Consider the following 10551-nt stretch of genomic DNA (forward strand, 5'->3'; position numbering starts at 1 on the left):
TTCTACTATTTGGATAAAAAGGCCAACCCAATTCAAATAGCCTAAGCCTGTGTCTTGGTTACATCCAACTGGTCACGCATGCTCACTTTAATTTCTTCATTTCTCTTCATCAATCCAAAATAGGGGCACTCAAAAACATACATGAGAAGCTCTTTTCTGATTTGATTTTATTTTTTAAACAACAGATTTGGGACATGGTAAGAAATTACTATGTTACATTTTCTTTAAAAAACCTGCCATGTTCTACAGAAATGGAATAAATAAATAGGATTTTAAAAGTTCAAAAGTTTATACACATATTTATAAAAATAACTGAATTAGAAGAAATTAAACAATGCTGAGATGTCCATGAAGAAAGAGGTCTGGGTGAGGAAAGGCACCTCATTCCATCACAGGAAATAAAGACCACAGTCGTTAATAAGCAACCAAAGCCTTAGATCTGGAGGAATAACCTTCTTCTGGATAAATGTTCTGAAGGAGTGTTTAAACTGACTTAGATGGCAGTTGGGGCATTCAATTCCCTGACCCCAACACACTATTAAAAAGCATTGTTATCTTTCAGTAGGACAATGCATGAGGGAAGTGATCCAGGACACTGAAATTTTAAAGGAAGTAAAAAGTTAATAGCCTGCTGTTTGAGCTAACTTCCAGTAGTGGTAGTTCAGATCCATAAACAAAGCTTCAACTAAAATATCTATTTTCACATCCTTGCTCAAACGTTTTATGCCCAGCGCAGTTCAAAAGAGCTGCTGTATTTCACCTTAGATGAAGCTACACTTCAAAGGTTAGAAATGTGACTCATCTTTTTTTCCATCACATAAAGTTTAATAACATTTGAAAACAGCACTAATATTCATGGATGATAGGTTCTACACAAAAGTGAAACTAAAGAAGTTGTGATAATCATAAGAGACTTATAAAATAGAGTACCACAAATTTAACATAAATACTCTGATTTTACCTTTACCTCAAAGTCTCTTCTCCTTAAATTTGATTTACATCAGCTTCACTCAGGTGACAATTACTCTCTAGATAAATTTATGCTCTTTATCTACTCATCTCTCTTTACTGGACTCTGGATCTAGATCTAGTTGGACATATGAAGGGTGTGATTTCTAAAAGAACACCATACAGATTTAAAGTTAAGGGTAAGAAAACAATGCAAATAAACATCCAGAATGGAACTGTGTCCACAGTGGTTGGGAAAAAGGCAGGGGACAGAGGAGAAAGATATGAGAATAAGATGGACATTAAAAAATACTGTAGTGTAGCAAACTGTAATTGAAGTGGCAGCCCGTCTATGCCACCCGGTAGGCCTTCATTAGTGTGTACTCTTTTCGGTTGGTACGGGCTGCCCAGATGAACAGTGCGGCAGCCATGAACTGCAAGGGGGCTGAGACACAGGCCAGGCAGAAGGACCAACCAAATTCACCCTTCACATTCTCAGGCAGCTGCAGCTTCTGATGCAGCAGTTCAATACCAGCAACATAGCAACTTACTGAGCCCAGTGTACACAGACCTGATGGGGAGCGCAAGAGAGAAAAGGAAAAACAAAAGCACATAGTTAGGTAGTGGAATCACTGAAGTCTCAACATGACACTGGAATGTGGCAGTTCATGAATGACAACTGAAAAGGCCCTTACATTAAGGGTAAGAGTTCAAGTATGGTAAAACTCAACACCCACCTGCAAGGAAATGAAGGACTCCTGTGGCAATAGTTGGATACAGACTCCGGCAGGCACAAGCACAAAGTCCAATCAAAGCCCCGAAGCACATCAAACCTAGGCTAACAAATGGTAAAAGGAACTGGCAGCGCCAAAGATCTGAGAGAGCCAAAGAGGACAGAGGGAAGAAGAAGAGCAGAAGAAGAAGAGGCAGAAGAAGGAGAAGGGGGAAGGGGAGAGAGAGGAGAAGAATTATCATCTTGCTATAGCATTTTGTCAAATAGAAATTTCTTCCATATTACTAGGCTCCAAAGAACAATTGTATTTAAAGATAAGAAAGGAATTCCAATGTTAGGTCTTTTCTAGGGAGCCATCATCAAAAGAATCCAAACTTTGATCAAGATAAATCACTTCCTAAAACAACACAAAAGTTCATAATGGATCTCCAACAAAGTCACAACACTTATGTGAAGAATTACAAATGTAGAAACAAAAAGCAAAGGCTACCCTCCCACACACACAAATTTAAATAAATAAAAAATAAATAAAAATAAATAAATAGAAAGCAAATGCTAACAGATTTAAAGTTGGAAAGGCCAAGTCCAACTCCCCTAATTTTAAAGAGAAAACTGGGAGGTTATAGGATTTGTGACACAGGGGTCCCTCATGTAGTATGCGGCAGAGGCAAGATTCAAACCCAGGCCCTCTGACTCCAAATCCAGGCAGTCATCCTTTTGGTCTTCTCTGATTTACAATCACATTCCCATCTGTTCCAAACCTTTCCCCTCAAGCCACCTACACGACCCACTTAATTCCTTTCCTCTCAGCAGGGGGGTTTCATTGAAAAAAACTGCACTATCTATGGAGACCTCCCTTTTCCCTTGTCTCCCCAATTCCACCCTTCAAATCTCTTTAACATCACTCCCTGATTCTCCTCCTCTGCATCTCTGAGAAAGAGATGAGTCTTTTCTTGCCAATAGAAACCCCTATAGTCATAAATAATCCTCTCCTGTTTCCTAAGGGGAACTTGCTTGCATAATGATCCACTCTATTTCCCTAACTTTCAAACTCTTGTCAACTTGACTTCTGAACTGCCTACAAGCATGCTCAGATTTCCCCCAATCCTTCAAACAACCTCCCCTGGATGTGACTATTCTCTCAGGCTCTCATCCTTTCTCTCTCCTTCCTATCAGAGCCAGAATTGCAATGAAAGCTGTTGACACCGGTTGTAGGCACTTTCCCCCAAATTTATTTTCCAACCTGTTCTAATCTGGCTTTCAAGCCCACCACTTAAATGAAACTGCTCATTTCAAGATGAACAATAACTCCTTTACCGCTAAATCCAAATCCTTTGGCTAAGTCCTCATCTTTCTTCACCTTTTTGCCACATTTGCTACTGCAGCATCTAGATTCTCTGCCCTGCTGTCATGGCTTCTATCTGCCTAATATTTCTTCATCTCTTTTGTAGGAACATCCAATGCCCAACCCTACCCCAAGCATAAGTATACCCAGGGCTTTATATGGGGGGGGGGGGGTTCTCTTCTCTTTTTACTTTACAGGCTTTCTCTTGGTGATCTCATCTACTCCCATGTGTTCCATATATTATCTCTATTCAGAAGACATGCAAAGCAACATACCCATCCCTCATCTTTCTCTTAAGCTTCAATATTGTAAGAACTGGAACAATACCCCATTCTGAGAGGGACATTGTGAGAATCAAGCCTGAAAAGAAAACATGTGACTTCGGCATCCGGAAGTGACCTTTCCGGGGTTTCAAAGGTTGGATTGGCATCTGGAAGTTGATTCTAACGCCTGTGGGTCATGTCAATCAGTGCTACCAGCCAATTATCTTGGAGCTGTGTGTGAGAATGGCCCTGCTTCCTGTTTCACAGGGGGCTTCTGGGAAAAGCGGCTAAGGATATGGGTCTTTTCACCCAGGACTTTGGCGTGGTGGGGGAACTTCACATGGATTGCTAGGAAAAGCAAGTTTCTCTCTGGCTATACTGAATAGATCATAAACTAGGGTTTTCCATTCTCTCTCTTCACTAACTTCTAATACACTTTAATAAATACTTAAAAGCCTAAACTCTTAGTGAATTGATCAGTAAATCTTAGCTCATTTCTCCCCCACACTGGGGTCAGGTCAGGCAACCATACATTAGATTTTAAACATCACAGCTAGAATTTTAGGCTTTACAATAAGACATTTCCAACTGCCTATTAGGCATCTCCACCCACATGTTTTATAGGCATCTCAAACTCATCATGAGCATTATGAACTTCCCCCCTAAATCTACCATTCTTCTTAATCTCATTTCTTTAAAGGACACCATCATCCTTCCAGCTGATATTCAAGTTTTGAACCTAGGAGTCATGTTCATCTCTCTGCTCACTTATTCCTCATTCCATATCCAACCAGCTACCAAGTCCTATCAATTCTATCATCCCAACAGCTCTCAAATTCATCCCTTTTTTCCTACTTATTCTACCACCATCCTAGTTTAGGTCATCATTATCTCTCACATCAACTATTCCAAGAGTCTCCTACCCAGTCTCCCAAGTATCTAATCCTTCCCCTTTCTAATCTGTCATCCAAAAAGCTGCCAAAATGATCTCTGCTCAATTCTTCCAAAGCTCCCTACTGGCTCTAGGATAAAATACAAACTGCCTGCTTGAAACTTAAAGCCCTTCACACCTAGTTCCATCTTGCCTTGTTAGACCTGTTACACTTTACTCCCTTCAGGTACTCTATATTTTGGCCCAACTGGCCGACTTGCCGTTCTCGGTATGTGAGATTCCATCTCTGCTCTCTCTGACTTTGCACAAATTGTCCAGCTCCCTCCAAGATTCAGCCCAAGTGCTATCTCCTACAAAAGCCCTTTCCTGATTCTTTCAGAAATGACTATTTAACTTTGCATTATTTTATACATGTATTTATCTGTGTAAAAGAAGTATCTCTGCTAGCCCCCCACCCCTGTAAAATGTAAGGGGCCCAAGATTTTCTTTTTTCTGTGTCCCTAGCACTTAGCATAGTGCTTGACACATAAGAGTTCCCTGAAAAATGCTTGTTAAATTGAATGCCTCTTTTTGCTGTACTACTGTGGCTCTACTTTTCCATAGATTTGCACTGGATCCTCAGATCTAATGAAGAAGGTAGTATGGATATTATTATTGTATCTTTTATTGTATTTTACAGATGAGGATGTTTATTTTCAGGGAGGCTAGGTTCCTTGTCCAAGTTGCTAAGCAGTAGAAAGAGGGCTTTTTCCTCTATAGAAGAAAGCTTTTCCTTCATGTGCTAAATGAATATAACACAGGATGGAGAAAATTTTCTTTTCCTTTTTTCCCCAAACCTTCTGCTTTGATCGAATTACTCACAGGTCCGGAGTAGATCAATCCCAGTATTGTGGTTTCCAGGCTCCACATACTTTTCCATGAACTGCTCTGACAGGGTAAAACTGTAACATTCTGTGACCAAGGCAGATGATTCTGGAACAAGAGTAACAATGATTACTTGTTCTTTTCAACACAAACATTCAACAATCAACCCTTTTGGTAACTAATTTAAAAATTATGGAAATGCGGAGTCACTACAGAGTTCGGTGCAACATTGGTGTAGGCCTATGAATGTTACTTCTGATTGTGACTAGCAGGTTTAAAACACTGTTAGGAAAGTTTTCTTTTTTGTAAATAAAAGGAAGAAGGGAAGAGACAGATGTAGTACAGCTATGGCCATTGTTATCATCAGCATAGAAAAAAATCCTTTTAAGATATTGTAGAACTTCTGTTCAGCATGTGTTCCATTCTTCACCAAACTCCCTCTTCTTGGCTTCCTATATTATAAAACACTTAGCACCTCATTGATTCTTACTCAAGCCTGATGTTCTGCAATAACAACCACTACAGGGAATACAGGGCTTCCATTCAGAAATGCCAAAAGTAGCCATGGCTAAGAAAGATACCCAAACTATTGAAAATATTCAATTTTAATAGAAACTGGAAGTTTAAAAATGTTAAGTATAAGCTCTTGTTGAACCAATTTGAAAGAGAAAACTTTAGGCATCAATATTACCTTTTGCTTTCACAACACTTTTATTTCCTGTTTTTTAACCAACCAAAAGTTTCTACAATAAGACCCACAATAAAACTACTAATTATCGGGGCAGCCAGGTGGCGCAGTGGATAAAGCACTGGCCCTGGATTCAGGAATACCTGAGTTCAAATCCGGCCTCAGACACTTGACACTTACTAGCTGTGTGACCCTGGGCAAGTCACTTAGCCCCCATTGCCCCACAAACAAACAAACAAACAAAACCCCAAAAAAAAACCAAACTACTAATTATTATATGAATTTGAACATATAAAAACAGACCTCACATGTCAACTGCCTGAAAGAAAGCAGAGATAAATATTTATACACTTGCTTTTTGGTTGTTAATCTATTTCCTTCATACTGGTTTAGGGTTTCAGTCTTTCTATTTTCAGGTATGTATGTCATGACAGATTTTAAAACCATTTCTTTACAATTTCTGTGAGGCTAATGGAAAATAGTTTAAGAAGTGGGAGACAGGGGCAGCTAGGTGGTGCAGTGGATAGAGCACTGGCCCTGGAGTCAGGAGTACCTGAGTTCAAATCCGGCCTCAAAACACTTTACACACTTACTAGCTGTGTGACCCTGGGCAAGTCACTTAACCCCAACTGCCTCACTAAAAAAAAAAAAAAAAGAGTGGGAGACAAAAAAGCACAGAGGACTTTAATGTTAATTTCTCACTGATTCAAATACGGTCCTACTGAGTCTTATTTTTTTTCCCTATCCTCTCTCCTTTGGCAATATCATTTATTATGAGTTTTGGATATCACCTCTATAAAGATGACAGTCAAATCTCTATAGCTCTATGCCTGAACTCTCTCCAGAGTTAGAGACATGCATCTACATTGGGATGTCAGGCCAGCACCTCAAACTCATCTTGTCCAAAAACAGGCTTAACATCTTTCCCCCAAAACTAAGCCTTCTTGGTTCAAAAAAATTTTTTTATTTATCTTTGATCCTCCTTTCTCCCTCCCTTCTCATTTCCCCTTAGTTACTAAGTCCTAAGGATTCTATAACTATCACTGACATCTTTCTTACACTCTCTAATCTCACTGCTACCACCCTAATACAGGCTCTCATTACCACCTCTCTGGATTAATGCAATGGCCTCACTGGTCTTCCTACGTTCACTTCCTCTTGTCTCCACCCCATCCTTTACACTGTGGCAAGGTTAATTTGCCCATGTCACTTCTCTACTCAAAACCATTATATGATTTCTCACTTCCAAAAGAACAAAACTTAAAATTGTTAGTCTTGCACAGGATATGGCATTACCCTATTTTTCCAGCCTGATTTCTTACCACTCTCCTATGTTATGCTCCTGCCATACTAGAGTAGTGTTTCCCATATACTTTCAATACTTTCTTGCTTCTGCCTTTCCTCAAGTTATTTCCAAGGTCTAGAATACAATTCACCACACACCACCCTTACAACTCCTTTCCCTGCTGGTTTAAAGTCAAGATAAAATTCTTAAGTCCTCCATGAATCTTTCTGGGTTCTCCCTAGTCAGTTCATACCCCTCTCAGCTCTCCCACAGGACTCAGGAATTCACATACATTTACTATAATGTAAATATTTTGTAATTAAGTTACCTGCATTTTTCATATCCTCCTACTAAACTTCAAGCACTGAAAGAGCAAAGATTGTATCTTATTTTAACCATGGTACCTCCTTTAGAGCCTAGGACAGTAGCCTGAACACTTTAATAAATTTGTGTTGAATTCAATATGGTCAGGATGCTGGGCTAAACACTGAGGGAGATCCAAAGATGTAAATAAAGCACAAACTGTCAAAAATAGAGAATTAAAATATCTTCAGATACGATCTAGAAACTACAAAACCAAAGTCAATTATTTGGTAAAGGTGAAGGAAATTTTTTTTAAAAGTATATGTAGGGGACAGCTAGGTGGCACAGTGCACCGGCCCTGGAGTCAGGAGTACCTGAGTTCAAATCCGGCCGCAGACACTTAACACTTACTAGCTGTGTGACCTTGGGCAAGTCACTTAACCCCAATTGCCTCACCAAAAAAAAAAAATATATATATATATGTACCTGTCTTTTCTGGAGAGCTATTCCAAGGTGAGCTTCTGTTGGGCAGAGTGATACATCTTCTCCACAATCCCATTGTGCCATTATGCCGGAAAAGTAAGTCATTATAAGTCTTTTCATCAGAATCACTGTCAGAAAATTCATCACTGACTTTATTTGAATCACTGGAATTTTCGGGTTCTGGTGGACTTCGATATTCATACCAGAAATCTGTGCTGATTGATGCTGCCATATAGATGGTAGAAATGAGGCTGAGCACACAAGCAATTACCAATGCTGTAGCAAAACGGTTATCCATTCTGGCATTCAGGTTTTTTTGCTTTTAAAAGGAAAAAAGGGAAACATAGAAAAGTTAACTTTTAAGAAACTAGGTCAGGTTTTTCCCATGACAAAAAATATTCATTACCATACAATTTTTTTTCTCATCCTCTACTTCAGTTTCTTAGTCTAGAATCTAAGGATAGATTTCAGGGGGTCCATGAATAGGAAGAAAAAATACATCTTTATTTCACTAATCTCAATTAAAATTTGGCACTTCTTCAATTATTTAAAAACATCATTCTGAGAAATGGTCCACACACAGGCTTTGTTGGCTGGTCAAGAGAGTCCACGACATGAAAAATGTTAAGAATGCCTACTCTAGTCCAATATATGTTTGTGACTTGACTAAAAACAGTATCCTAATTTCTTAACTGATCAAGGAAGGTAGGTGGCACAGTGGATAGAGTGCTGGGTCTGGACTTAGGAAGATTTGAGTTCAAATATGGCCTCAGACATTTTAGCTGTGTTACCCAGGGCAAGTAAGTCATTTATATCTCTGTATGCCTTAACCCACCACAGAAGGAAATGGCAAGCTATCCCCATGGGTAGTATGGTCCAAAGGGTCGAAGAGTCAAACACAACTGAACAACTTGGGATCGAGGCATTTCACACAAAAGTTATTATGATCATAAAGTACTTATTAAATTCCAATATGCACAGGGTTCTATCCCAGTCCTTTAGTTGCATAACTGAAATGGACAGCACTGAAATTTACATACATCTCTATAATCCCAAAATTCCAGAGAAGGATCTTCCAATTTTACAGATGAAGAAACTTGAGGCCCAGTGAAGTAAATGACTTGTCCAAAATCATAGTGATGATTACTAGATGAACAAAAACCAGGTCCTGATGGCTCCTAGTTCCATGTTTCCACTAGAGACACTCTCTACGTCTGGCAAAAGAATATATAAATACAGATAAAACCAGAGTAGATGGTAGAGCTAGTGAATTCTAAAAATTCTGTATTTAATTTACATTTAAGTTTCTGTTTCAATGCTGAATGAAGTCAGACTCTGACTCCTATGAACTATGAAAGTTCACTTTAAAAGGCTTAGGATAACCCCGAGGGGAAGGCTGTTCTGAATTCAGTGTGGCAAACAGGACAATGGACAATAAACATACAATTATTTTAGATGTCAATCTTTCCTTTAATTCATTTCGAGATAAACCTCTCACGAATTTTTCTTCACTTCCATGCCTGCCTTCCCAAGCTCCTACAGTTTTGCAAACTCTCATCTGCGTATCTCTCTGTTCTCCCCCCAACCCCCCAAATCCTCAGATCAGGAAACAAGTTCTTTACAATTATGTAAATATTTATTATTGCCTCCTGACCTTCAGGCAGAGGCAGGGTTCAACAGCAGTGCAGTAAAATGACTAAGGTGGCCGAAGCTGAGTCAAAGGAGTACACAAGGTGCGATGAGCACAACACAATTTACAGAGGACCACAAGGACAGCCACAAACTGGGAGCGCCGAGATGTGACTTCAGGGGATGGCGGGTGGGAAGGGGACCCGGGCAAATTACAAGAATTAAGATTCACCTCGTTTCCACGCTTTTTTCCTCCAGTCTTTCTCATCTTGGAATTCTCAAATACCCTTAAAAGGCCAACGTGCCTAGGAGGATGCCCCGCGCACAGTGGGCTCTCATCTCAGGGAGTGGATGGAGGAGGAGAGATCGGGGCGGGACCCGCAAGTGCCCGAGTGCACATCCCAAATCCAGCTGTGCAAGCGCGGGGCGGAGTGGGAGGGGACGGAGAAAGGCGATCTGCTCGCCATCCAGCGGAGGACTCCGGATTGACCCTCCCTCCTCCCGTCCCAGCTCCTCCCTCGGGGCACCTCTGGGCGACCACTGATTCCCGCCCCCCCTCCGCGGCCCCCCGGACTTGCTGACCCCAAGACCCGCCCGGAGCCGCCGCGAGCAAGAGAAGGAAGAGGGAGCGGCGGCGAGAAGACACTCCCACCCTCACCCCACCCCCGCCGCTGCACCTCGGCCTGCTGCCGGGGTCTCTCGCTCGTCCCTCCCCCGAACCGACCCGATCCGTCCCATCCCACCTCGAGCGGAGCCAGACTCAGCGCCCATCCTCCTGGGCCACCACCATCAGGCACTTCCTGCCGCTCGGCCCGCGGCGGCCCTGCCTCCTGCGCTCCTCCTCTGACGTACTTCCTAACCGCGCCCTCTTCTTCCTCCTCCCCGCCCATTCTGCCCCTAGCCTAGACTAGTTTATCTCCCCATCTGTTGCAGACCGCTTGGGATTGTGGGAGTTGTAGGCAGTAGTGGGTAGGCTGGTGAAACGGGACGTAGGCGTGGGGCCTTGTAGGAGTTGTAGTTCGCCACTCGTTAGTCCACTGACTTCCTGCACTCTACCCTAGTAGGCAGTGACCCCGACCTTGGGACCCAGAGCTAAAGCTAGGCTCAGCCACTGATTT

At 41.5% G+C, this 10551-nt stretch overlaps 1 protein-coding gene across 4 annotated transcripts; it reads right to left on the reverse strand.

Annotated features, from left to right (window-relative positions):
- Positions 1 to 148: 148 nt before the first annotated feature.
- On the reverse strand, positions 149 to 10310 carry CLDND1 (claudin domain containing 1). 4 transcript variants are annotated; one of them, XM_043996329.1, is made up of 7 exons: positions 10177 to 10256; positions 9666 to 9844; positions 8845 to 9018; positions 7808 to 8123; positions 5043 to 5153; positions 1686 to 1823; positions 149 to 1519 (listed from the first exon to the last, which is right to left on the reverse strand). In XM_043996329.1, exons 4-7 carry the CDS (start codon positions 8100 to 8102, stop codon positions 1299 to 1301), a joined length of 765 nt encoding a protein of 254 aa, XP_043852264.1. In that variant the 5' UTR covers positions 8103 to 8123; positions 8845 to 9018; positions 9666 to 9844; positions 10177 to 10256; the 3' UTR covers positions 149 to 1298. The 4 variants fall into 4 exon arrangements, with proteins under 4 accessions (XP_043852264.1, XP_043852265.1, XP_043852263.1 ...); XM_043996330.1 differs by lacking the exon at positions 9666 to 9844 and having other exon boundaries at positions 10177 to 10306; XM_043996328.1 differs by lacking the exon at positions 8845 to 9018 and having other exon boundaries at positions 150 to 1519; positions 10177 to 10253.
- Positions 10311 to 10551: the final 241 nt, after the last annotated feature.

Source organism: Dromiciops gliroides, chromosome 3, assembly GCF_019393635.1.
Source record: "Dromiciops gliroides isolate mDroGli1 chromosome 3, mDroGli1.pri, whole genome shotgun sequence".
In the NCBI taxonomy this organism is placed as follows: Eukaryota; Metazoa; Chordata; class Mammalia; order Microbiotheria; family Microbiotheriidae; genus Dromiciops; species Dromiciops gliroides.

Coding starts and splice junctions, on each gene's coding strand:
- CLDND1 (XM_043996328.1), bottom strand. CDS start 9,701: ATGAGAAAGACTGGAGGAAAAAAGCGTGGAAACGAG. Junction 8,124..9,665: donor GAAAAAAGCGTGGAAACGAG/GTGAATCTTAAT, acceptor TCCTTTTAAAAG/CAAAAAAACCTGAATGCCAG. Junction 1,824..5,042: donor GATTGATCTACTCCGGACCT/GTGAGTAATTCG, acceptor TGGCTCTCTCAG/ATCTTTGGCGCTGCCAGTTC.